The 27,848-nt window shown below is 34.0% G+C and overlaps 5 protein-coding genes and 1 long non-coding RNA gene across 8 annotated transcripts; 4 read left to right on the top strand and 2 right to left on the bottom strand.

Annotated features, from left to right (window-relative positions):
- The first annotated feature begins 1,335 nt into the window (after positions 1 to 1,335).
- LOC131607118 (uncharacterized) lies at positions 1,336 to 2,489 on the top strand. The gene is made up of 4 exons (XR_009285200.1): positions 1,336 to 1,456; positions 1,674 to 1,727; positions 2,010 to 2,098; positions 2,178 to 2,489. It is a non-coding gene; the product is annotated as an uncharacterized LOC131607118 (long non-coding RNA).
- Positions 2,490 to 4,507: 2,018 nt separating this feature from the next.
- On the top strand, positions 4,508 to 11,244 carry LOC131602203 (uncharacterized). 2 transcript variants are annotated; one of them, XM_058874242.1, is made up of 8 exons: positions 4,508 to 4,810; positions 4,884 to 5,294; positions 6,044 to 6,124; positions 6,208 to 6,599; positions 6,905 to 8,231; positions 8,845 to 8,939; positions 9,669 to 9,810; positions 10,154 to 11,244. In XM_058874242.1, the coding sequence occupies exons 1-8, from the start codon at positions 4,633 to 4,635 to the stop codon at positions 10,822 to 10,824; spliced, it is 3,297 nt and encodes a 1,098-aa protein (XP_058730225.1). In that variant the 5' UTR covers positions 4,508 to 4,632; the 3' UTR covers positions 10,825 to 11,244. The 2 variants fall into 2 exon arrangements, with proteins under 2 accessions (XP_058730225.1, XP_058730226.1); XM_058874243.1 differs by having other exon boundaries at positions 4,509 to 4,810; positions 10,157 to 11,239.
- A 6,258-nt stretch (positions 11,245 to 17,502) lies between these two features.
- On the top strand, positions 17,503 to 20,296 carry LOC131607117 (protein S-acyltransferase 11-like). The gene is made up of 5 exons (XM_058879153.1): positions 17,503 to 17,636; positions 17,759 to 17,948; positions 18,958 to 19,180; positions 19,261 to 19,556; positions 19,681 to 20,296. Exons 2-5 carry the CDS (start codon positions 17,874 to 17,876, stop codon positions 20,179 to 20,181), a joined length of 1,095 nt encoding a protein of 364 aa, XP_058735136.1. The 5' UTR covers positions 17,503 to 17,636; positions 17,759 to 17,873; the 3' UTR covers positions 20,182 to 20,296.
- A 3,680-nt stretch (positions 20,297 to 23,976) lies between these two features.
- LOC131602198 (large ribosomal RNA subunit accumulation protein YCED homolog 2, chloroplastic) lies at positions 23,977 to 26,010 on the top strand. 2 transcript variants are annotated; one of them, XM_058874237.1, is made up of 7 exons: positions 23,977 to 24,269; positions 24,381 to 24,557; positions 24,646 to 24,735; positions 24,815 to 24,904; positions 25,006 to 25,086; positions 25,167 to 25,224; positions 25,365 to 26,010. In XM_058874237.1, exons 1-7 carry the CDS (start codon positions 24,084 to 24,086, stop codon positions 25,439 to 25,441), a joined length of 759 nt encoding a protein of 252 aa, XP_058730220.1. In that variant the 5' UTR covers positions 23,977 to 24,083; the 3' UTR covers positions 25,442 to 26,010. The 2 variants fall into 2 exon arrangements, with proteins under 2 accessions (XP_058730220.1, XP_058730221.1); XM_058874238.1 differs by having other exon boundaries at positions 24,039 to 24,269; positions 24,386 to 24,557.
- On the bottom strand, positions 25,585 to 26,027 carry LOC131605252 (uncharacterized). The gene is made up of 2 exons (XM_058877630.1): positions 26,007 to 26,027; positions 25,585 to 25,893 (listed from the first exon to the last, which is right to left on the bottom strand). Exons 1-2 carry the CDS (start codon positions 26,025 to 26,027, stop codon positions 25,585 to 25,587), a joined length of 330 nt encoding a protein of 109 aa, XP_058733613.1.
- A 932-nt stretch (positions 26,028 to 26,959) lies between these two features.
- On the bottom strand, positions 26,960 to 27,594 carry LOC131602200 (auxin-responsive protein SAUR21-like). The gene has a single exon (XM_058874240.1). It carries the CDS (start codon positions 27,547 to 27,549, stop codon positions 27,247 to 27,249), a length of 303 nt encoding a protein of 100 aa, XP_058730223.1. The 5' UTR covers positions 27,550 to 27,594; the 3' UTR covers positions 26,960 to 27,246.
- Positions 27,595 to 27,848: the final 254 nt, after the last annotated feature.

Below are 27,848 nucleotides of genomic sequence, written 5' to 3'. Positions count from 1 at the left end.
TACAATGTGGTCTCTTTTTGAAATATTTGAAAAAAAAAGACATTTTAGATGACTGAGATAAATCGCCCTTCCTTTTGTTGGGAAGTCTGCAAAAGCAACCTTTTGTCTACTAGATTACCAATATTGCAACCCTTTTGTCCGTCAAATATCAAAAAGTGATAACATAGCAGACTGTCCAACTCCTCTAACATCTGATTCTATCACTTCATCTTGGTCTTCCCCTTCCATTTCTCTGTCTTCACTGTTTATACATCAACTTTCTCTCTTCAAACACCTTCACCTCTCCAAAACGCTTCATCTCTTCTTCACATTTACAAGTTTCTTCCTTATGCGGTTGGGAATATGGTGGCGATGAAGATTGATGAAGGTGATGATGAATGTTGTGCGATTTGGTGGTGATGATGTTGCTCGGTTTACTTATGTTTTGAAGGATATGAAGATGATGTTATGGTTCCAGAACTTTGGTGAGATTTTTCTGATTTTTGTTCTTTATGTTTTTGGATCTACGAATTTGTTGTCTTTTGTTCTTCTTCTAAAAAATTTCTGAAGGGTTTTATGTATTTGGAAAATGACGATTAGATTTAGGGTTTGATTATGATCTTTGTGGCTATGGCTGTGTGTTTGTGTGAACAGTTCTTCTTTTTGCAACAATTTCTGAAGGGTTTCTGGAAAATGATGAATGAAAATCTTAAGATTTCATTGTTTGTTTCTCTGTGGCCGATTTCGGGTGAACATTGGTCTCTTCTTCTTTTTCTTACAATTTCCTAAAAGGTTTTGGAAGATGAACAACAAAAGTTTTTAGGGTTTTTCTGTTCTTTGTATGTGGTTGTGGTTTTTGAAAAGTGATATCTGCCTTGGGAACTGTGTATTAATTGTTATATACTAACAAAGTTTAGGGTTTATTCTTAGTAGGCCTGATAGAAATCTATTTTGGGTTTTTCAACTGATCTGGTGTGAATCGTGATATTTGACTGTGATGTTATTTTACTAAGTCAGCAGTAATTTTCTTTTATCTCTATTGTGAACCAAACTTGCTTTTGTGATTTATAGTAGAGATATTTGGGCCTATGATTATTGTTGATCTTGCAAACATGATCGAATCAAATCCCTATCTTCTGATTCCTTACACAGACCCTACTGATGAGTTGTGAATCTTCTTGAGAATTCTTATTCATGATACATACTTTGTGGGTTGTAGTTTATTAACATACCTAAGTGGCTCATTGTTGATCATGCTTGCTATGCTTATTCATATATATCACGGCCTTTATACGATACTCTTGGTATGTTTCCTATAATTTATCAGGGAATTTTATTTTGTTCGTATTTATGTTAGCCTAACATGTTGAATTAACAGCAAGAAATTGTTTGCTCTATAGGTCTTGATGCTGTCAAATTTATTGTTAATCATGCTCTTGTACAAGTAATATTTTGCTTGTCTCAAACATTAAACTCAGTAAGTACATATATATGAGATTCAAGTTAAACTGTGTAGCATGTAACATCTGTTACCTTCAAATTGAGTACTATAGAAGTTGAGAAGGTATTGTTGTGTAAATGTTAGAGTCTCTATTCTTTGGCTTGCTATTCTTTCAAATATAACACAGGGATCAAATGCTTATTTTGTGTATGCAGTAATTTTGGAAGTGTACTTAAAGGTGGCTGATTTGCAGGTTTTTCAAATTGGGTTGCAGTTGGAGATTAATTTATGAAGTTTACAAGGATTGGTACGAGGAGCAATATAGTTTATTTGCAAATGTAGTATTTATTTTTATTGAAGACCTTGCATTAACATAAAAGTTGTTATAGAGACTTTTAACTTTCCTCTATAAACTTTGACATTCATTATTTACTGGTTGTGTAGTATCATATTTGATTGATTATCTATGAATGGAAACAAGTATGTCTACTGTAAATTATTTAACTTCATAATGCAATATGCATTTTCAATTTTAAGCTTGAATTTACTAAATTTAAATGAGTTTGATAATTATTTTTTTATGGTGCAGATATTCATGTAGTTTGCTTCAATATGGTATGAAGCAAATATGCATCTCTACTACAAATTCAAATTCACTAATCAATGTTGGGGAAAGAGGTATTCATTTCACTAAAATTAAGTAGACATTTTTACTATTTAGACATGGATTTCATCTAATGTTAGGCATACCTCTCAGGGAATCAAAGGCAACATCTTGACTCAAATCACTAATGCCCCACAATTAATGAAGCTGGAGAAGACCCACATGTTGCACATGCACTGATTATTGACAGAAAAACTCTAAAATATGCTTTGGAAGATGATATCAAACACCAATTTTTGACATTAGTTGTTGATTGTGTGTCTGTTATTTGGTATCATGTATCTCCCAATCAAAAGGCCTAGGTAGCACCATTTTTCTTTGTATCATTTTGGTTTCTATTTAGTATTTTTTTACTACATTTCATTAGTTGATCACTATAAACTATGCTTCTTATCTAAGTTGTCAAGCTTGGGAGTTTTGGTAAAATCGCCTAGTCTCTGTAAATTCGATTTGTACAACTTTATTCAATATTGAAAAAACCTTTATATGCTTGCGGTAAAGTTATTTTTTTGTCTGCGGTAAAGCTATTGTTTTGTCTGCAGTAAAGCTAGAGAGAAGAAAAATGCTTCTCCCCAGTGAATAATAATAGGATCTATTTGATAAAAGTTCTTAGAATTATTAAAAAGTTTATATCAGTGAACGTTGGAAAATTATATCACTTAGAACGTTATTTATTTATATAACATGTTGAAAGCAACTAATTGTCTACTGATAGCACACTGACTAAGGTAACTTATAACACTTTCATTACTATTCTCCTTTAACTTTGAAACTATCTGTTTAGTATTATTGCATCGTTCAGTGTTACAATTTAACATTTATTTTCATAAGGATTGGCAGAGTAGCTTCATCCTCATGTCATTCAATACATGCTGCTGCTACTATTTAATATTTATTTTCTCAAACAAATGTGGTATCAATGTAGTTTAATACTATTATTCTTTTGCTATGCATGATATATGGTTATGTCAACAATAATAGTTATGAGTTATGGTATCAGTGTAGTTTAATACTATTATTCTTTTGCTACGCGGTGATATATGGTTTTGTCCATGATAAATTTTGAGTTAATAAAGCATGTATTGTACTTTCATGACCATTTTCTCAGGATTCTTGAAGGGCGCAATGACGAGGGGGCAAAAATTATAAATTCAGAGTAACTTATTGAAGTGTCCATTAAACTTGAATTTATTAAATTTTTTTAATTTTAAAACTCAGTAAGTAAAAATAATATGAAGTGGAATTTTGATAGAATTGTTTTAATTGTAATTAAAATTTATTGAAAAAGATTTAAATTAAAGTATATAAATACTTTTTTTTTGACAAAAATTATATAAATACTTAAAATTTTTGTGAATGAACAAAAATATGTAAAGTAAATTAAAAATACTTATAAAAATGTAGAGTTATAAAAGTTATTAAACATATTTACTGCATATTTATAATTATTTTTTATATATAATAAATAAAAATCGTTAAATAATTAATAAATATGTTTTCATTATAATTTAAGAGTATTAAATATGTGATAATTATTTAGATGTCAGTGGAGTTTCATTATGTTTTAATTATATTTTAATTAAGGGTCTAATCCAAGCATATAATAAAATTGATATCAAATTTGACTCTGTCGAAAATTTTAATTTAATCTCCAATAATTAAGGGCCATGTCATTATCTTTTAATTTGATTTAAATATTTTAACATGCGAAAATTTACTATAACACCTAAACAAAATGATATTTGTATACGGAAAAAAAATTATTATTGATTTAAAAAATTTTATATATGAAAATTACTATTTATGATCCAAATATTTTTATTTAAAATTGGTATATGGGAAAAAAATATATATTATTGATCTAAATATTTTTATATACAAAAACTTACTATTGTTTCAAATATTATTGTAAATGCTACCTAAACAAAAATAATTTTTATATACGGGAAAAAATATATTATTGATTTAAATATTTTTATATACAAAAAATGATATTTATGATTTAAATATTTGTGATTCAAAAATGATAAACGAGAAAAAATTTATTTTTAATCTAAATAATTTTATATACGAAAATTTACCATTGGTCCAGATATTTTTATAAATGATATATAAGAAAAAAATAATATTTATATAGAGAAAAAAATTTATTGGTATAAATATTTTTATATACGAAAAATGATATTTATGATTTAAATATTTGTGATTCAAAAATGGTATACGAGAAAAAAATTAGTATTGATTTAAATATTTTTATATACAAAAAAATATATTATTGATATAAATATTTTTAAATACAAAAAGATATATTATTGACCTAAATATTTTTTTTTTTAAACTTCTATTTAAAATAAAAATATTATGTAAACAAATTCGCGTAATAGACTAGTATCCGTGCGTATTGCACGGGTTTGTTACTAGTTTTTTTTTTTAGAAAATAGGAAGGGTTTGCGGAAATTCACTGCCCCTCGGAAAACGGCATTGCGGCGTACATGTTGTTTCACAGTCAGTCGGTGTAGCATCAGTCAGCAGACGGAACCAAACAACGATGAAGCCTCCCGCCACCTTATCCACGGCGGCGATATCACTAATACTAGCAACAGTAACACTATCTCTCTTCTTCGTTCCCTCTTCATCCTCTTCATCATGGCAGATCCTCACAAACCACAACTTCACTTCTCAGATCCAACACCATCCACACATCCTCCTCCTCCTCACTCTCCCCTGTACTCAACTCCTCCATCTCCCTTCCATTTCATCGCAATCTCATCCAATTTCTAATCCTTAACTCTTTTGCAGGGTCCGGTGAATCTCGTTCCCTAATGAACGATATGTCGCTTGTAATCTCCAACAAGCCTCAGGAATTTCCCGATCTTAAACTAATGTTCATGCATGTCAATAAAGAGAAGACGATTGTGGATTCGATCGGTGTTAATGTGGATGGAATGATAACTGTTGTTTATTTTCATTATTCTGTGGCTTATAAGTATACAGGAAGACTTTCGGCCAAGAGTATTTTATCTTCGTTTCATCGTTATGTTTCTGATGCGCCTCAGGAGGTTCCGTTCAAAGTGCTCGATAGTCCGAGGGATTTCGCGACGTTTGTGGATTCGGCTGATGAGACTATGGTTCTTGTTGATTTTTGTGGATGGACGCCGAAATTGATAGCTAAGAGTAAGAAATTCAATGGAACACAAAATGGCACTATTGGTGAGTCTTGAATTTTGGTTATTAGTTGCTTATATGTGACTGTAACTAACCTCCATGAAAGTTGATGTTGACCTAGCATTTGCTCGCAATAGATTTTTGAGCTTATTTTCGTAACAATAATACGAGCCTGTTCACTTAGATTGACTCATCTGAATTTATCTACGGGAACAAAACACTAGTTAGATTACTGAGAGGACTTATGAAAATAACTTAAGACATTGTTCATAATCCATTTTCTGCTTATTTCCTATGCTTTCCATGATATCTTGTGAAAACATTCTGTAGTTTATCTGAAAATAGTTAAAATTGTTAAGTTTATAAAAATAGCTTTATGGATATGTTTTGCAAGTTGTTTCTAGCTCCTTTTTTTGTAAGCTTCTAAAGATTGCTAATGATCGTTAGTTTATTATGACCATGCTTATGCAGAACTTATTCCTTTCCTGTTGGATTGCAGTCTACCCAAAGTTCTATTTTTTAAGGAAAATAATGCAAATAGCTTTTCATTTTGTATATACAACTATAAATATGTTGCTGAGTTTCGAGACTTCATGATATAAGTTCATATATGATAAAAACTTCTTAGAAATAGTTTCTTTAAGTAGTATTACTATTTTCTTTTTTTCACTTCCCTATTTACTTAAGCTTGTCATCTCTTTCCTGAAGGCTTTTATGTTACTTGGAATGTGTTATTGACAACGGTGCTCATTAGAAAACGGGTCACTATCTGTGTGTGTTTGTTTTTTTTGCAGGGCTTCATCTTGGGATGGGTTTTAGTGGAGAGAATGGTAGAGTACTGTTTTCAAGGGGGAAGACTAACCAGAAGGTTGCTGGTATTATCTAAGATTGAGTATAAATGATAAATGCATAATTTCCTTCCTTTCTGTTTTCATTTTCTTTTTTCCTTCATAATCAGAGGTGGGCATGTGCAAAGTTGAACACAACATCAATAAAGGGTTTTGTGAAGTTCCTTGGCTTGGGGATTTTATCTCAGTAAATGATGGCCGTTTGGGCTTCATGGATCAGAATAGTCATAATTTTCACTCCTGTTCATATGAAGAATTTGAGCATTTCCATTCTTTCTATGAGAAGTTCATGAGTGCTGTGAAAGAATTCTTTCTGCCTCCTGAACGACATAGATTTGGGCTGGTTTCAGATAGGGCGATGCTTTCATCCTTAGGTGTTGGTGATTCCGGTTCATGGTTTGCAGTTCACTACCTAGCTGGATGCTCAAGTTGTTCACATATTCTTAAAGAAGAGGATGACTTGAACTATGTTTTGCAGAGGAATAATCATTTCGTCAAAGAGGTGAATAAAACTTTAGCTATTGTTATATGTTTTGTGGTGTATGTCATGAGGTTATATTTCATTGCTCCCTTATCCCATCTCCAAACCAATGTTTGACTGTATTCGTCATGAATCAACTATCTTGAAAGCTTAAGTTGTTAGGTGAAGATATATAAATTCTCTTACATCGCAATTCCAATGGTATTGTTTGTAGACTAGTTTATTTAACTACTATGGATATCTACACCAACATGCAAATACTCATGCTTCTTTCAGTCAACTAATCATTTGTTGAGATTTATACTGTTTTATTTGTTTTCATTTAGTTGGAAGGTAATGGACATGACCAAGAAGCCACCATACCAGCAAATAAGCCATCAGTACTTCTATTTGTTGATAGATCATCTGACTCCTCAGAAACTAGGGGAAAAAGTTTGGAAGCTCTTAAAGCTCTTAGAGTATTGGCACAACACTATCATGTGAATCAAATGGATAGGAATAATGATAATCACAAGAAAGTTTTAAACCGAAATTACCGTGGACAAAAAAAAAGCACATCTGATCTTAGTTCAAATTTGTTGATGAAAGCTCAAAAGATTAAACTAAACAAGAAGATATCTTCTATTAAAATTATTCATGAGGGTAAGCAAGTTAGTGTGGATAATGTAGCTTCTGATCTACAAGTGAGTTCTTTGAATGAGTTATTGGGTTACATTGTCCAGCAAAAGAAAGACGGGAAACTAAGCACTCTAGCCAAGGATTTAGGTTTCCAACTTTTATCTAATGATATTGACATTAGTTCAGCCAATACACAACAACAATTGCATTCCGAAGTTCAATCAAATCAAATTTCAGCAGAAACTTCTCAAGATCATACAAGTGCTGTAATGACAGATGGGTATTCATATAAATCTGTTATAGAGCTTAGGGAAAATCCTAAATTGGTCATGCTATCTTCTCAGCATGACGAAGTCAAGAAATCTTCTATTGTCACTGGTGAAGAGATAAAAGCCGTGCAATCTGAAGAATCTATTGCAGATCTCAAACTTCCTAGTGCCAAAATTGTTCAATCAGAAATAAATAACCCCAGGGATGGTTCTTCTGAAGGAAACAAGTATGCAGAAGAACAGGATAAGTTTCTTGGTTTTAATGGTTCCTTTTTCTATTCTGATGGTAATTATCAATTACTTGAAAGGCTAACTGGTGCTTATAGAATTCCATCTATGGTCATAGTTGACCCCTTTTGGCAGCAACATTATGTTTACCCTGAAGAGAAAAGTTTCAACTTAGCTTCACTGCATAGTTTTCTTTCCGAGTTTCTTAATGGAACCTTGCTTCCATATCAGCTGTCAGAATATGTTCTTCAAGGCCAAAGGGAGGCCAGGCATCCTCCATTTGTTAATTCGGATTTTCATGAGGTGGATTCTATACCTCGAATCACAGCTCATACTTTCTCTGAACTTGTTATTGGTTTCAATCTTTCTAACAAAGAGAACACTTCAAATGCATGGAACAAAGATGTCTTGGTCTTGTTTAGCAATAGTTGGTGTGCATTCTGCCAGAGAATGGATTTGATTGTTCGTGAAGTATATAGGACCATCAAAGGCTATGTTGATACCTTAAAAAGGGGATCTCAGAACGTTACTGATCACGGTAATCTGGACTGTTTATGTTTGTCTGTCTGTCTCTACTCTACCACCCTATATTTTACCTGCTTAATGTTTAGCTTATTTATTTTGTCATGTTTTTTGCTAAAATGAGATTATTTAGTAAGTTGTTGTTCAATGGCTTCTATTTTGGCAATGAGCTATTCATTTTTTATTGTGCTCATAGTTCCTAACTTCCAGACATCTGCAATTCTGCGTTTCACCATCAAAATGATTTTAACTTGAATTTGAAATGCTGATTTTTACTTGGAATTTGTAAATGAGTTTGACCCTGAACTATTGATCTTTTCATTGTCATGTTTTTTGCTAAAATGAGATTATTTAGAAGTTGTTGTTCAATGGCTTCTATTTTGGCAATGAGCTAATCATTTTTTTATTGTGCTCATAGTTCCTAACTTCCGGTCATCTGCAATTCTGCGTTTCACCATCAAAATGATTTTAACTTGAATTTGAAATGCTGATTTTTACTTGGAATTTGTAAATGAGTTTGACCCTGAACTATTGATCTTTTCATAAATGACAATGTTTATTGTCCTATTTGGGGGGCTTGACAATGTTGGATGTCTCTAACATCTTGACAACTGATTGCTTCATGGCAGAAAATTTTGAGTATGTTACAATGAAGATTCCGACAATCTACCTATTGGATTGTACATTGAATGACTGCCATCTGATCCTGAAATCAGTAGATCAGGTACTGTGGATTTATGTTTTTCAGGCCTCAATGTCCTGTCTTGTATTTATATTAATTATGGATTATTATCACACTTATACCAAACAATATTGAGATTACTAGTGGGTTGTATTTGTTTGGCACTATATTTCTAAGATGTATCATTATTGTTGCGTGGGAGCAAATGAAGATGATCGATTGTTAATTGTCACTTTTGTGAAAAGCTTTTTCTATACCAATGATAACAGCAAAAAGCTTTTTCCTAGGTAGGGTTGACTACATGAGCAAAAATCTTCAAATGACTCTTGGTTTTAGCCATATTTTTTAGAATATTGGCCTAAAATGATTTTTGTGGTTTAAGCGAAAAAAAACTTTTAATTTGGTCAGGCTTGAATTTTGAGCCTGGAATGTGTAGTAGTAATTACTGCTTGTACGGCCGTTACCCATTTATGTCGCTATATTTTTAATAAGAAAGAAGTTTGGAATTTAAGATGGGATAATTTAGTTGCATTGCAAAAGGATAGAGGGACTTCACATTTTTAAAATTCAATATTCTTGTTATCAACAGATATCATGAGGAAATATGAAGAATTTCATCTATGATTTATTTGAAAAATGTATAATTGGATGTAAGTAGTCTAGCCTGTAAATTTGAAATTTTATGCAGTTTGAAGTGTTGGACATTAAAGGCATTTTTGTTTATGATCTCTAGTAATAATTAATAATGTTAGGTGCATATTAAATATGCAGGGGGAGGTTTATCCTGCACTGGTTTTATTTCCAGCAGAAAAAAAGGAACCTCTTCTTTATGGAGGAGATGTGGCTGTAATTGATGTTATGAAGTTTATAGCAGAGCATGGAAGTAACTTTCACGATCTTATCGGTGATAAAGGTAAAAAAACATTCACTGTGGTATACCATTTTTATATGTGTGTTGGAATATTAGAAAGCATCTGAATCAGTTTTTGTTGATGTCAAACTTGGATCAATCACCTCTGTCATTACCTTTTCATCCTTGTTTCCCAACCCTTTTTTATTGGCGGTATCTCTTCTACTAGGCTCCTCTCCACTATGACTTCAATGGGACTTGACTAGTGGAGTCAAAAACTCATAGTTACTGTATCTTAATTTGACTTATGCTTTTATTAGCACTTCAACTTCTAATTTCCTGTTTTCTGTTTTGTTGAACCTAAACATTAATTGGTAGTTTAAATTCTTTTGTCATGATTCTCTAGCAGTTCTGTGGCTGTCTGAAAGAGTAGTCAAGAACCAAAACTTACATGGCACTTTGCAAACCAATGTTCACGGGGAATCACTTCACACGCGGACAAAATATCATGGAGTCCCAGGTCAAGATAGAATACTGAATCAGGCGGTAGAGCCCAACATTATAAATTTACCAGTATCAAATGAGGAGGAAACATTGCCTAACGTGGTGGCCGGTTCTGTGCTAATTGCCACAGAAAAGCTTTTGGGGGTTCAGCCATTTGATGGATCCAAGATTCTCATTGTGGCAGCCAATCAAATAACTGGATTTCAAGGTCTCATCATTAACAAGCATCTAAACTGGAGTTTTCTGCCTAAGTTGGAAGAAGACTTCAAAACATTGAAAGAGGCTCCTCTGTCCTTTGGGGGTCCAGTTGTGAAAACCGGAATGCCTCTATTATCCTTAACTAGAATAGGTTCTGGAAATAATTTACCTGAAATCCTACCAGGAACCTACTTCCTTGATCACATAGTGACAATTAGTAAAATTGAGGAGCTGAAATCAGCAAATCAACCAGTTGACGGTTACTGGTTTTTCTTCGGGTACTCAAACTGGGAATGGAATCAGTTGTATCATGAAATAGCAGAAGGAGCTTGGAACTTGAGTGAGGATGGAGTGAGACATTTACAATGGCCTTGACTTTCATTTATTTATCATCTTTTCTGTACTATTAACATTACTTATCTCGTTGTTATTTATGTATATTATTCTAGAGGCAACATCCAGCATACCTCGGCAACTCAAACAAAATTTTCTTTTGAAAATGGCTGCCTACACCATTCCTGTGTTTGTTACTTGATAGACCTCTACTGGCTTTACACTAAGATGTCTGTTTGAAGAGCAAAGTCACACATTTTCTCCAAACCCACCAAATAACTATATTAACATTGCATGCATCGATGTAGTAAGTGTTAGTAATACTAATAGATTAAAATAAATAGAACAGAATAAAATATATTTCACCAACTGTTACTGAGTTTAGTGGAAAATACTACACTTTCAGTGTTGCCTCGAAAAGAAACATTTCAAATTTCTTTACCCACCTTCCTATGGGGGTCACTCCCAGCGAAAATCTCAGTTTACCCTTGTTTCGGAAATGCATTTTCGAAGTATTTTTTTTTTTTTAAAAATTTTCCCAGACTTCGGAAATGCATCTTCGAAAACACCAAATGGGGGGTGTTTTCGGAGATGCACTTCCGAAAATACTTTTTTTTCAGATTTTAGTGTAATTCGGAAGTGCATTTCCGAATTATGCAGAAGTCTATTTTTTTTAATGTTTTTTCTAATAGTCCCGTACGAAAGATATACAAAACGTATAATATATACAAAACGGAAAAGCCGAACAAAACAAACGACATATCAACGTAAAATACTAATATAATAAATAAAATTCATATAATATATACAGACCGAGTCATAGTGTGCAAAATATATAATCCGAATATAAAAAAAATAAACCCGGCCCCCTACTAGGTATGCCTAACCCTCTCTCCCTGGGACCTCCTCTGCCGCCTGTATGCCGCCGCACGGCCCGCATCAGTGACGATCGTCTCCATCACGGCGACTGCCTCTGGACCGTCCTGATCAACGATACTTCGATCCAACGCGTCCTGCCTAAGCATCTCTATCCGCAGGCAGATCGGCAGAAGATCAATGGCGTGGTCATCCTCGGCCTGCTGGTTCTCTAGGATCTCCTCGTATGCTGGCCTAAAAACGCCGGGAGCGTCGGGTCTCATCAGAGGATGTGACACCCGATAGAACCATGTGACATACCCATGCGACGATACTCCTCCGGGACCACATGACGCTCCCAATCCTCAAATATGCCAGTGAACTGCACTCGGGTCACTGTGTCGGGAGCAGCCTCAAAAGGTGACCTGGGTATCATCTGCACAAATCCAAACTGCCGCATGCACCGCTCAGGGAGATACCGCACCATGGTGTTGGTCCCGCATGCCAACCAGCCAGAATATAACGAGATGCTGTCAAAGGGGACAACATCAGTGTAGTCGCTGAATGGCCTCCAACAGATGTCATCGTACATCGTGCGGTCGAGGTACCCACGGTATGGTCCCACTGTATTGTTCCCCCTCTAGAGAACGTATCGGGCGGCCCTGGGCATCTCGTCCTCGTACTCAGGATCAACGCGGAAGCCGTGGATGCGGGGGAAGTAGGAGATGATCCAGCTCTGAAACACAAACACGATAATGTATTAAAAATAAATACGAAACATAAATGAATGTGAAACAATTAAAATGAAACGTACCTTAAGTAGTGTGCAGAATCCGGTCAACTGCCTGGTCCTCAAGTTGGAGGCCTCCTTCAGCTTCTGGTATAGGTATGCCAGAACAACTGACCCCCAGTTCCACTGGTGAACGGTAGTCAAGTCCATGAAATAGCGGAGGTAGGTCACGTCGACGTACCTTGCACTCTTGTCCACAAAGAGTGCAGCGCCTACCACAAACATGTACCAGCACCGGAGAGCGCAACCACGGTGATACTGCACAAATAGGGCGTCATCCGCCTCCTCGGATTCGGCCTCCGCCACAAGGTGGTGCTCGAAATAAGCTTTCAGTGTGGTGAACCGGATATGAGGCCCATTTCTCGTCCGGCACTCAAAGTCAGCAACTTCTGGCTCCATACCCAAATAGAGCGCCATCCACTCACTGGCTTCGATCCTCTGGATCCGGGAGTGGTCCAACAGCGCCCCCTGATCGGCAAGTGGAGAAGGCACTGCACATTGTGCAAGGTGATCGTCATCTCCCCAACCGGTAAGTGGAAAAAAGACGCCTCCCTGTGTCACCTCTCCACAAAGGCACCCTGCATGCCGTGGCTGATGGTGGTATACCCCGTCATGCACAACCCACTAAGCCCTAAAGCTCTCATTGCGTCGTTAAACCACTCAGCCTCCGGTTTAAAGAGACTGAAAACCTTCCGGGAGTGGTTCACCTGTTTCAAAGTCTCTCTCTCTCTCCTGTTACAATAAAAACAAATAAAAAAATATGTTAATTATACCGTTAAGAAAATGTTGAATAAAATTAAAAACGGTTAAATAATAAAGTCGGGAAAATTATAAAAAATACCTCTCCCCCCGATACGCCGAGCGACGTGCTCGTGTTAGGTAATCAGCAAGGTAGTGTCACTGGGCCCTCCCGGACAGCCCTCCTGCTCCTCCTCCTCTCAGTGTAGAGGGTCAACATCTGGTACCTCCTCCGCCTCGTGGTATGTAGCTGCCTTCTCCTCCCCCTCCTCCTCCTCTCGCTGGCAGGAAGAAGATACCCGAGTCAGACGACTCCTCGATCCAGATGCAGAAGTACCCTCGTCCATCTGCACGGGAACACGCACACGTCCCCGTCCTTGCCCCCGTCCCTGCGTCGACGCTAGCTGCGCCGCCCGCTCGCGTCTAGCCGATGCAGTCAGGGCCTCTCTACCTTGTCTGATGCGTAGTGGGTTGTCTGCCATGTTCCTGAAAACAATTGAAATCAATAAGAATGCGAAACAATTGAAAAAACAAAAAAAAAAAAGAAATTCTGGACCACTTCGGAAGTTCATTTCCGAAATTGGGAATGGAGGTGTTTTTCGGAAATGAACTTCCGAAACACCCCTGCGAAGCTCACTTCTGCAACTTCCATGGCAGACCCCAAAATCCAACATTAAAACAACTTATAATGCTTCTAAACAACCTAAATACTACTAACAACCTACCCCTATATCATTTTTGCAATTTCTAACAACCCTAACATGCATTTGAATTATGGATCTAAGGATTATAAAACTTACAAATTGAAGTGATTGAGAAGCTTTTGAATGTAGTAGATCAAGTAGATGGAGCCTTTGATGTAGCCTTGGAAGTGGTTTGCAAAAAATCTCTTTGGGGTTGAGTTTGAAGTTGATTTAGGGTAAATGAATTGGGGGAGGGGGCTGTTTTGCTAAATCTGCAAAACGCGCAGTATTTCGAAAATGCACTTCTGAAATGCTGTTTTCGGAAATGCATTTTCGAAATAAGACAGATTTTGAAAAAAAAGGCGCTTTCGGAGATGCATCTCCGAAAACAACATTTTCTTACATTTCGGAAATGTATTTCTGAAGTAAGGGGTATATATGATTTTTCACCAGAGGTGACCAAGAAAGTAGGGAGGTGGGTAAAAAAATTTAACCATTTACCACTATAACAAAAATCAGTTGAAGTTAATTCACTTTACCAATCCATTTTCCAATTGTAACATTTGTAAAGCTTCTACCAAGTTAATATAATATAATTCTGCACTGAAATTGAATGAATGTTCATTATTTTGTGGTTAATGTAAGATGTGGTTATAACTTATAAGAATCAATTAAAATGATAAAAAAAATATTAGGGGATACTAGCAAAAAAGTGAACATTTTGATGCCTATATCAATGTTATTCAATATTTCATCATTTTTGAATTTTATTTAATTTTAAATTAATTTTTACAACTATAATCAACTAAAACTCATAATAAGAAAAAAAGATCACACTTAATTTGGGTTTTTTTAGACCCCACTTAATTTTTTATATTATTATATATATTTTTAATTATTTATACAAATCATTTATATTTTATAAATATTCATACAATCCTACATACACAAATATTTCAATATAATAGTGTAGAAACTGTGACATGACACCGATAATGAAGCTCTTAGAGCACGATTATTGGTGAAAATTTATCGTGTTTATACTTATTTTAAAAGCACCATGTCCAAATTTGATAGGATGCTTGAAGTTTTTCAACGTTCTTTATGTCAATAACTTTTGTATTCTAAAAAGCGTTTCTTGTAGTTTTAATTGGAATAAAATAATATATAATTAAGTTTGTACTGTAAATATATTGTTTAATGAGATTCATTTGAAATTTTTTAATTAGTTGGATAGATATTTAGAAAAAATAAGTGAGTTATTTAAATATTAGAAAATATAAAATAATATAAAATTTTTAGCGAGGACCTTTTAAAGAATCAAAATGAGTTTTTTGAGTGTCGATGTTATTAGTTACTAGTTTACATCAACATAGATTTTATTTGAACTTTTTTTTTTTTTAAATTTTAAAATGGAGCAAATGAATAATTATTTTGATACTTAAAATTATATGATAGTGGAGAAGTCTAGATAATAGAATACAATTTTTAGGAGTGAAAAAACAGACCCAATTCATCCGGCTTACCTGTTCTCCAATATTTTTTGGGGGGCAAGTCAAAATTTTAAGTCTACATCCTCTAATCTGCTCATCTTATCCGCTATTTTTTTTTTACAGACATTAACTTAAAAATTTGTAATTTTTAAATTTAAAAGATACAATACACGCAGACCCGTCTGCCTCACATTCATTTTTATTTGTAGGATGAGACAAGATTTTAGACGCGCACCATCAACAAAATTCACCTTACTCCGCTCTTTTTAGCGGGCTTTTGTTGGACCAACAAACAAAAAGACATGTCTATTTGTCACCCTAAAACAATCTCACGAATTTATAATTTACTAGAAAAAAAAAAAAAACTCTCACAAGTAACAAGTAGAGTGAAGATATGACAAAAAATAAAAATTATATCTTCACCCTAAAATAAGTTGAGGCGAGACTAGATTTTCTTGAATAGAAAAAGTTTAAATCTTTTTATAAATATATTTAGTTAAAAATAATAATTTTTAGGCTATTTTTTTTTTTAAAATCTATCAAATCAATTTATTAAAATAAATATGAATAATGTTATTATTATAAAACTACAACTAATAATAATAATAATAATATATTATACTTAAATTTAAATATAAAAATAAAATTAGTTATCATGATGGAAGTATCTTATAAATTATTTTAAAGAAATTGTCTCACAAAATTTATGTAATTAAATAAATTCGGATTAATACATAATATTATTAATTGCTCAATTTTTTAATCTATATAAATATTAATTACAATATATATATATATATATATATATATATATATATATATTCAAATAAAATAAATTTTTAAATAGATTAATCGGTCTAAAAAAAATTAATCTTATATCTAAAAATAACAAGGCTATAACATTATGTAAATCAAACTTAAGATTTAATATTAACAATTTATTTTTATTGGGTGAGACACCTCTGAAAATCTCAAAATATTTTTGGATTTTTTCGGAGATACATCTTCGAACGCACTAAATATCATTTTTTATTAAAATTTATTTCAGAGATACATATCTAAAATTTTTTGAGGTTAATTCGCAGATACATCTCCAAAGTCACATTTTTTCCTTCGTAAATTAAGCAGTCATCTTATTTTTACCAAAAAAATAGTTCGAAGATGCATCTACAAATATTTTTGGATAAATTCAAAGATATAACTCAAAAATCTTGTCTGCATGTTTCTTGTATAGAAATAGTTTCCTAAGTTTGTAATTTTTTGAATCCAAAGTCATCTTAATTCGATTAAGATTGCCATTATTTGATTAAAAAAAATGAATAAACATGATATCATAAAATAATGTAATGCGTTAATTAAAAAAAAGACAATCATAGTACAAAAATTGTTCTCAAAGTATGAAAAAAAAACCAAAATACAATCAAATGCATAATATACTGAGTATGTCTAATCCTAACCCTTGGCTCCTCCTATGTCAACGGTAACTAAAGGCATTATGTGCCTCGCTAAGAATGAAACGTGCTAAGACAATCGTGTCATCGCCACCTCTCTCGAACAGTCCAAACTTTACGCCCTCACGTGTAATCCGCATAATATTCTGACAAATAAGCAACACATAAACGACATGATCATCTCTGACCTGCTCATTCTCCAGGATCTCCTCATGAGCAGGCCTAGATGGACGTCCAAGAGCGTCTCGTATCATGATAGGGTGTGACACAAAAATAGAACCAAGTCATGTAACTCACAACAGAATGCCACTGAGATGTGGCTTGAGCTCTCCGATACTCCTCTGGTACCAAATGACTCTCAAAATCCGCCAGAATTTTATCCATATGTCTAGGGACAATGTTCTCAAGAACAACCCCAAAGTGGAAATATGACGTTTTTTATGCCATCTCTCAGCAAATACTCCCTGCATATCATGACTGATGATGTTGTATTTGAAAGAACACAAACCGATTACAAAAACACACTTAAGAACCACTATTGTTGTGGCCAAAGAAATATGTGAGCCTTTTTAGCATAGTTAACATATTTCAAACATTCGCATTCTTGTTAAAAAATAATATAACAATCTCGGTCGAATTGAAATGGATTAAAATATAAAAAGATAATATAACAATCTCGGTCGAATTGAAATTGGTTAAAGTATAAAAGTAAGAACTTAACCGGGTGAAAAAGAAACTCCCTTAATTTTTCCATCCCTACTTTAAGTCTTTGAAATAGAAAAAGTCCCACATTTTAATAATGAGTTTCCTTTCATATCTTCATTCCATTTTCAACAAGAAAAAAGTATGTATGAATTTCCTAAAATTATTTAATATAGAACAAAACATAAAAATTTCATTAGCGGTGTTTGGTAATTTGACTCTTGGCGATGTTTCTTGTTCATCTTGTTGTGTTTGTGTAAGTAGACTAGTGATTTGAAGGAGAAGCTGAATGAAGCTGCGGCGTTGACGCGGTTTGGATTGTAATTTGTACCCATCATCAACAACTTCTTTTCTCACTACTTGGTTTCTTATTGGAACAATGAACGAGGAAATTGCTCCAACCAATATAGGAATAATAGCAAAACCAACAAACTTCACAGCTTCTTCAACCCAGGTATGCTATTTTCTTACTCTCTTTTCGATTCTTTCTGCAACTCTGTAATTTGAAGTATTACTTGGATGAGAATGGATTTTTCAATTCAAAAGATTACTAATTGCTTAATAGAAAAATTATGTTGTTTAGGATGTAGTTTTGTTGAAAACTCTTCAATTAAGCAATAAACCGTTTTGCGGTGAAAATAGTTGATTTTGAATGAATTGATTATGTAAAATTCTAGTTAAAAGTGAGTTGAAGGTAAAATGATTTATATTTGGATAAATTTATGTAGAAGTGAGTTGAATGATAAATCACGATTTAACTCAAAAGTTACAAAGTTTAGTTTCAAGTAGAATCAATTCCAAAATCAGAATCAATTCTACATTAGAAGCACTAAACACCTCAAAATCATTCCAAAATCAGTTCTATACATCTAGGGTTGCTTTTGACTCTTTCAAAAGTTAAACCAAACATACACTAAGCATGTTTGGATTGTCCTTGAGTTTGGCAAAATAGTCTATATCTTTTGCCTACAACACAATCCAAACATCAATCAGAAGTTAATTGAGAAAAATAAGGTAGTTATCCCGTCTACATGATATTGGGGCATTGTGTTCGGGTTGATGATTTTCCCTTACACTATGCTTGTTAGAGAGCTTGAAAAATATGGTGGTAAGAAAAGATTTGATTTTCACACCATACCTCTTTGTAGAGTATAGATGATGGGAAGTTGTTTATCTTTTGTTGCATGATATGGTAAAGTCATTGTTTTTGGTCAACAATTTACTTGTGGTATATTTGACTCTTTAAGTTGCATTAGAGACTAGACTTAACTTCTAATTTGGAGAAGGGGTGAAATCTAGTGAGCGTTTGGCTAAACAACATAATCAAGCGTTTATTCAACATGCGACCATTTGAAAGCTTATAGCTTATAAACACTAAATTCAAGAAGTTGTTAATGTTTTGATGTACATTATTTTGTACAGTTTGAAAATTTGTATAAGTTGCTTATGTAAGTCGCATACAGGAGCAACATGTAACTGTGGCTACCGAGAGTTATGAGACAACATGTTGGGGTTGTGGACTGCGTCTTTTGCTTCCATCTCATGCACCGGTTTTCAAATGTGGCTGGTGCGGGGCCATAACAAATCAGGGCAAACAGCAATGTGACAAGCAGGGCCATAGATGGAGACTACTGCGGGATCGATGCATTCTTACTATGGTCTTCGTGTTTATGCTCTTTCTAATATGTAAGCCACTGTTGCTTTCTAGTTCCTACTGCATTATTTTACACTTTCCTTACATATTCAGTTTAATTTCTTTCGTGCAGTTGGCGGGGTGTGGGCAATTTATCCCGTCGTATATTCTTTCAGTCTTTTTGGGATTTTCCACTCTTTCGTTACAGTGACCTTGGCCGTAGCTACCATTTCATCTTTCAGCCTTTCAGCATTTCGTTGTGCCGGCACACCACCAAACTTAGTGTGGGGAAGCTACCCCACTGTACGAAATGGTGACCTTGAAAATTATACCTTCTGTCATTACTGCTCAAAACCGAAGTCGCCCAGAACTCATCACTGTCGCTCGTGTGGAAAATGTATACTCGACATGGATCACCACTGCCCATTTGTAAGCTTCCGTTATCTTTTAAACATAACGATTTCAATTTTCATGATGTCATCACCACTACTCTAATTTTGTGTCTAAACTATATTAATCCTAATCCGGTAACGGTTTTGTAATCCTTTGGCAGATCGGGAACTGTGTCGGTGCAGCTAATCACCACAGCTTCATCGCCTTCCTTATATCAGGATTGTTAAGCACCATCTATATTTCTATAGTGTCTGCACATGCCGGCTTGCATACATGGCCACCATTGACATACTCCATCGGACGCATACACGGGACCACTAACGAAATTCTAGCTTGGAGAATTATAAAAGAAACTTTTTTCGCCTTCCTGAGATCTGTGCTGCTTCTCTCCACCAGAGGGTTTATTCTGGTTTATCTATTTACTGCAAGTATTTCAATGATGTTAGGGTTGAGTGTTCTTCTATGGCAGCAGCTACGGTTTATTTACGAGGGGGAAACTTACTTGAGTCACCTATGTTCGCAAGCGTATAATGGTGACGGAAAGAAGGATTGCCAAAATCTTGTTAGGTTTTTTGGTTTTCCGTATTCTGTACAACGCTTTTTGCCCAGGTTCGTTGTTACTCTAAAGAGACACATAAAGGGAAATACACATGATCTGTGATCAAAGAGTTTCTTATCTTTCTTTTCTATTTCACAATTTTGTATCATAGTAACTTCTTGAGCATATTTGAAAGATATATCGTCATTCATGTTAGTTAATTATTGTATCATAGTAACACTCGGTTTCGTTCTTATTATTTCTCCCAATAATTACAATCCTCTAATAACATTTCAGACACAAGTTTTGTTACATTTGATGATCCTATTCCTTTTATTATAATGATCATCACCATTGATGTTCCTATGAATGCAGTTTTCCTCATGCATCTATTCTAGATGTTGTATCTGATAACAATAAATCTCCTACATATTCTGCTTTTATTTCTTCTATTCATGAAACTATAATTTTTAAGCAAGTTGAAAAGCATCCTTTTGGTAACAAACATGAACTATGAGTTGGATGATAGCTCCTACTACTCAACATCATTAAGCTGCAATACAAGTCCTTTGCTACCTCAAACATGAAGTGTCTGCTTTTTATTTTTTATTTGGGAGACTCTCTTATATCATAGAAATCAAAGAAAAAAGTTATCCCCTCTAAATCATCAACTGAAACAGAATATAGATCCATGGCTTCAACAATATATGAGATCCGATGGCTCACATACCACTTAATGACCTTATAGTTCGTTGAAACAAACCAACCCTAAATGACCTTATAGTTCGTTGAAACAAACCAACCCTATTATATTGTGATAATCAATATGCTCGATATTATACAACGATGAAGAAGTTAGTTAAGCTGTCACTTTCAATTAGTTAGTTTTCATTATGTTTACTTGGTGTTGGTGTGTAAGTAACAATTCAATAAAGACATAATAGGTTAACTATGGTGATCCATCGTATCCGTGTATATATAGAATCTTGAGATCATTATGCTAATGCAAGAGAAACATTTCATCCTTTTTCTGTTGAGTTCAAGTTAGTTATGAACTTCTCAAAAACCTTTTAGTTTCTTTTCAATTTTCATGAACTCTTGCAAGTTCTGCACACCATCTTCATCCGTATTTGATTGTGCATTTTCTTCAATCCTTATATCATGTAGCCACACATAAATCAAGATCCAATTTATGTTTTCAATGACGATATTGATTTTGTTTACTATATTCATCCAAGTGAAGATCCAAGCTCTATGAAACCCACACCCCCATTGAAGGGTTCTAACTACATGTCATGGTCCATATTGATACAATGAGCTCTTGGCGCCAAAAACAATTTGTCATTTATTCTTGATCTCAACAGAACCGCATGAGAACAATGCAATTATTTAGTTCATTCGTAGATTCTAAAACTTGTTACTGAACCTATTACTCAAACTATTTTGTTCTGGGAAGATTTTTTTTTTTGAGTAATCAAGATATCATTAACGGGAGAACAAAGGGTTCTCCAACCTGTTTACACAAGAAGCGGAACAAACCCCCCAAAATAAAAAAGCGAAATTACCAACCAATTGAGATTACGAAAGGAAATACAAGGGATCCTTAATAAATTCATAAAAAGTGTAATTGGATCTAGTAATTTCACCCAAAAAAGACCACTTCCAAACTAACATCTTTACATTCCACACCGTATTATCAACATTTCATCCGTCATTCCGAAAGCAAATACCGTTCCTTAATAACCATATCGACCACAAAGTTGCTAACCAAACAACTTCCCACTTGCCCCCTAACCTTCTTGTCCTTACAATATATATACCAATCCAATAAATTATCTAAACAATCCTCCTCCTTACCTACCGGTTTACCAATCCACAAAGCAATATCATTCCAAATAATATTCACCACTTTACAATAAAAAAAAGTGATTCATACTTTTCCATTCAACTTCACAAAAAGAACATCTTAAAGAGTTTAAAGGAAAAGAAATACCTCTATTCTTCAAGAGATCTTTTGTAGGTAATCTATTCACAAAAAGCCTCCATTCAAAGACCCTAATTTTAAAAGGAACCTCCATCTTCCAAATCTTGCTCAACACTACATCATTCCTATTTCGAGGACCAAAAGAAATGCGAAAAGAAGCATAATCTGGGAAGATGCTATAGATGCGTAGATTGATTTTAAGGATTTTTTATTTATTTTAAAGTTGGTCGTATTTGAGTCTCCAATCTTCATGTTGAGATCAATAATCTCAACATGCATTGTATACTCTTGATTTCTCACAAAATCTCATGTCAGTTTCATAACTATGTCATTCTCTTAGTTGTGTGCTTCATTTCTTTGAAAATAAGTGCATGTTTTAGGATTTCAAGTCATAGAAGATGATTAATTTGGCTATTCAAATTGAAGGATCATATTGACTTATGATTGATATTGACGCTCCAATTGATGTACTAGCTATTTAGTCTGTGGCTAAATGGCCGTGGTAATATAGTGTCACCAAAGATATATTTTGTAGTAGTGAGACATCGTCATTTCACCTTCAGTAGGTGAGATGTCCATCACATTTGACAATGTCTCATGCCTTCTTTATTTTCTCATATAGAAAAAATTATTAAACTATTTAGGACTACCACCTGAGGCGCTAGACATGACGATGACTTATTTGGGAGTTGACCCAAAAAAAGCTTAGCAGGAGTTAGATGACACTAGAGGATGTCATACTAGGTTTTCATCCTTGGTTGATCTACATGACCACCTACTGGATGCAACTGTGGATGCTGATGGCGATGATTCACGACTTGTATACCATAAAGCATGTGCATTGAGATCATACCTCTTAAATTTTGTCGGCACGTCCATGTTTATGAACAAAAGTGCGACCTATGTCAACCTTATCTACCTCATATATTTTATTTGGAGAGGATCCCCAAGTATAATTGGGGGATTTCTTGTTTGGTGTATCTCTACGTCATGCGCTGCAGTACCTGTGACAAAGGAGGAACCTGGACGTCAGATATACTCTATAGTGGGATTTTATTTTGTATACTTTGCCATTTTTGCAATATGGTTTGAATTTGGATTGATTATGACATGTGACATTTGGTATTTGACATTTATATATACGCATTTGTTCTTTTATTTTGATCTTATTATTTAATGACAAATGTGTATGGTTTATTCTAGATGACTTATAATTTAAATTTATTAAAAAATTTCAATTTTAGCGAACTTACTGTATGAAAAACATTATCAAATGATAAATCCAAAGATTATAATTCAAACATATGATACGAGATTGGAATTCGATCAATTTTGTGACAAAAATGGGAGCCTCGACCATGAAGTAATTTTGTTGAAGAATAAATGCGTGAGAAGGTTGGAATCTAAAGTATTGAAATAGCATTTTGGAGTTTTGGGTGATCATTACATTAGGGGTGTAGGGAATAACACCCTAATATATATCATCATTAACTTTGTACTTAACATGATGAATTTGAGTTTGTTTCAATTATTTTAGAATTGATTTAATTTGTAAATAGTTTTTTTTTTGTTTGAAATATTATGTAATAAGACTCGATCAATTTAATTTTTTAAGTTGCATGTATTTTTTGTGTGTATAAATTGGATATCTTCTGCGCGCAATTGCAGAGACTAATTCTTCCTCAAATATGTAATTTAATTCATTTTTTAAGCTTCTAAACACAAACTTGATTCCAAAATAATTCAAAGCAAATACAGTTAAATTAAACTTCAACATAAAAATATATTCCTAAGTCAAATTAAACTAATTCTGTATTTGAATGATTTTCAAAACTATAAAACAATGCAGTTAAAGAAATGGAAAAACATCTTGAGTTTTAGTGAATAAAGGTTGTAAGAAATATGTGGTCCATTACACAACTACATTTGCATCCTAAGCTTGAATGAGAGTCACACAATAAGATAAGGTTAAATATTCCAATTCTCAACTCATCACAAACACACTTGACAATTATTATCTTCAGTTCATTGTGACTTAGATATGGCAAAATCTGGAAATTTTGTATCTCAAAGAAGCTTTAGTCCAATATTCAATCCATGCCATACTGCTTCCAAGGCAAAAACCTTCAGATTTCTCTCTCATTTTCACACTTACAATAATTCTAATGTTAGTAGTTACACTATCACAGCTTCTACCAAAAGAAAAGGAAACTTGCAATCTCCATTGGTAACTCTCTCCTTCCTTATAGCCTGTGATATATAATGTCTTGAGATTTCATTTGTTTAAGCTACATGCATTCATTTTTTAATGTTGTTCATTCGATGTGATCGAATCAAGATTAGGAAGAACCCCCGCCGTCTGATTACAATATCGCCGTCTGATGGAAAATATCACGGGGAATGGACGTGTGATTATCATGTATCTTTGCGCGACCTACATTTACAGGATTTGATTAAAGGTGAAGATGATCCAAGTAAGAATGCACAAGTATTCATCAACCTCTCCATCCAAAAGGTGGTTTCATTTCATCCAAATATTTTCAAATTTCAAATTTATCTGTTTAGTCACTTCACTTGCCAACACTTGTAAATGGTAATTTCAGCATGCTAGCTTTGGCTTATCAGTAGATGCAAGAATCTCCACATCCTTGCCTTCAAAATGCAGCAACTGTTCTTCCCCATATTGCAGACAGGTATTTCCTTTCATTATGAACTTATCATAGTGACAATAATTTCTTGGTTCTGACTTTGTGGCTTGATCAATGGTTCCAGCTTGACGCAAACTTTAACGCATGGGTTCTCAGGGCTGCAAGTAGAGATAAATGTAAGACGCCGCTACCTGAAATTGGAGGCGACCCTTACGTAAGTACTTCTCAGATCAATTAGTATTTTTTCGGCATATAGATAGAAATACTTTGAAATATTTCTTTGATTCAAATAACTTGCTCAATAATCTAACACAGGTGATATATACTAGACCCGGATGCGAAGTTGATCTTGATTCTCTTGTACAAGATGCCATCAGGCTAACCTCAGCAGTACAAGTATATTTAGCAGAATTTCAATTCAAGATATTTTTATTTAGGGAGTCCCCATAATATTTTTTTTTAAAATTCTTTTGCAGGACACTTGCTCGAAGTTGTGCGCCTCGGAGTTGCGTGCCTCTGAGGGTACTATACTATGTAAGAGTTTCTTTGAACAGAAAACTTCATGGCAACTAACAAAGTCACTGTAATTCAAGATTGCAGGAGCAATGAGAACAAACCGACCTTGAAAATGAAAAATTCAAGAATAACTTATTGACCGTTGTTTTGTTTTTCAGATGAAACTCGGCAAAGTGAGGCATCGTTTGATAAAAGATGGTCGAGACTATTGGAACTAAAGAAAACGATTTTATGATTCCTGACATTAAATGCGAAGTTTCGTGTATAGAATAATCATCAGATTGCATATAGATTGTATGTATAATAATAATACATTGATGAACATATCCTGATACTTACAGTTTGTAATTGTAATTGTCACCGATCATGCCAAAAATGTTAATAATTCCAACTATCATCGATACTGAGTACAAGCCGAGCTTTCAACGAACACGATTCACAAGGAAGAATCACTGATCCGGGTAAAGCATCAGCATTGCGTACAGATACGTTGCTTCCATCTCTCAACAAGGAATATCCCATTTTCTGCAACTTCGACAAATCCACAGAGAAGTAGTCACCGCATCGACATTGATAAAACAGTTCCAATGTTTCGCCAGCATCTTCAGCAACCTCGGAAGCGGATAAATCCTCCTGCCTTGAACTTTGAGACAAACGAGCCGTTGAATCGCCTAGAATTTCCCATGCCTGGTGTACTCAAATATATCAATATCTACATGTCCCTTGTTACCCGAGATCGGATTTTATTCATCCTTGTATGATTTACTCAAATATATCAATATCTACATGTCCCTTGTTACCCGAGATCGGATTTTATTCATCCTTGTATGATTTACTCAAATATATCAATATCTACATGTCCCTTGTTACCCGAGATCGGATTTTATTCATCCTTGTATGATTTACTCAAATATATCAATATCTACATAATATATCATGTTCAAAAATCTGGGTTTCTATTATTTTTCTCCATATCATTTGTTTTTGGTAACATATATTACCCATTTTATAAGTTAAGTCTGTACTTTTTGTACAACAGTGAAACAATTCTAAGGAAAATATCTGAAAAGTATATGCAAGAGATTCTGTCACATATATTCATTGAACATTGGCCTAATGCCCTAAACAGGTTATAATCTTTGTCCATAACTATCTCCCTCTAAAGGAAGGAAACTACAATGGAAAAGGAAAAAAAAAAGTGTCATTTGTACAATTTGATTCAAGTTAAATAACCTATGTCAGCTCCTTCTACCGAAGGGATTAACACCTACTTAAGCGATAAGTGATATCTAAGAACACATCTTCTCTGCATGGAATACAGAGACCATCCATAGGATGATCATATCCAAACTCGTCCTCAACTTGACTCAATAAATCTTGAAATGATGTCTTCTGATATACTACTTCTTGCTTGAATGGGCTTTAAACTTGACACCGGAAGAGACTGACATAGTTAAGTAGGCTATAGACATTTTTGTAATTTAGGCATAAAATCTAAGACATTGCAGTAGGGTGGAATCAAAGTGAATGATGAATCATCAAAATATTCCAAGTAATACGCATAAATATGTGTTCCAATTTTATAAAATTTTGTTATCGTATTAAGACCAAGTTATCTGTATTTGTACTAGGTATCCGGTCTTTATAATATATAAGAAAAATAAGGAGGCATAAACTAAATACCAATTGATCAATTGAAAATAATAAAAGCTCCAAGTTGCAAGAGTTGTTAAATTAAATTCCTTGTTTTTCTCATTTCAAAATATACAAAATACTTTACAATATATCTCTAAGTAATTCTAGACATCATGTGATTTTGTTAGACATTAAGATGATAAACTCTTAAGGCATGAAACTATATACAGATAATGCATGGCCTATGTTAATTTCTAACTAATCAGAATGGCTTCTAGTCATCTATGGCCCTACATAGTCCATTTGGTGAAATGGATTCAAATATCATGCCTTGATAGGAAATCTCAGAGTCGATTTTCATTTGCATGTTTCTAGGGAGAAAAGAATTTGAGTTTGCTCTTGAGATTAACTTTCCAATTGAGAAGTTACATTAACAAAGATCTCTTCTCTGCAAGGAATGGTGAGACCACCCATTGGATGATTAAATCCAAATTCTTCTTCAGCTTTACAAAGAAATTGTTGAAAAGCAGGTTGATGCAAATATGATATTGGAACCACAAATCTCTTTTTTTTCTCTTCTCCAACATATACTGCCAAATATCCTTTTGGTATATTACTATTAGCTGACAACACTTTTTTACCTTTTGAAAGTGTGAGGCGGAGGATATGCTTCTTTGCTTGCATTACCAATGGCAAGCGAAACGCCATTATTTTCTATGAGAAGTTGATAGCAAACTTTTTGAAGGAAAAGGACTAATTGATGGATATAATGTGAAAATTTGACAATGAAGGAATTTTGAGATGTTACATGGGTATATATAGAGAAGATTACATTTCAAATTCAATGTATTGTTGGGAATTAGTAGCAAGAAACAATAAATGTGGTAGTATGGCTTAGAGACTAGGTATACAAAAAGTAAGACATGTGCCTAACAATTTGGTAATGGATTTAGAAACTTCCCTTTAGACAATGGAAACATATGTATACATAGGACAAATCAAGATTC

Source organism: Vicia villosa, linkage group LG5, assembly GCF_029867415.1.
Source record: "Vicia villosa cultivar HV-30 ecotype Madison, WI linkage group LG5, Vvil1.0, whole genome shotgun sequence".
In the NCBI taxonomy this organism is placed as follows: Eukaryota; Viridiplantae; Streptophyta; class Magnoliopsida; order Fabales; family Fabaceae; genus Vicia; species Vicia villosa.
This window is presented reverse-complemented; position numbering and strand designations above follow the sequence as displayed.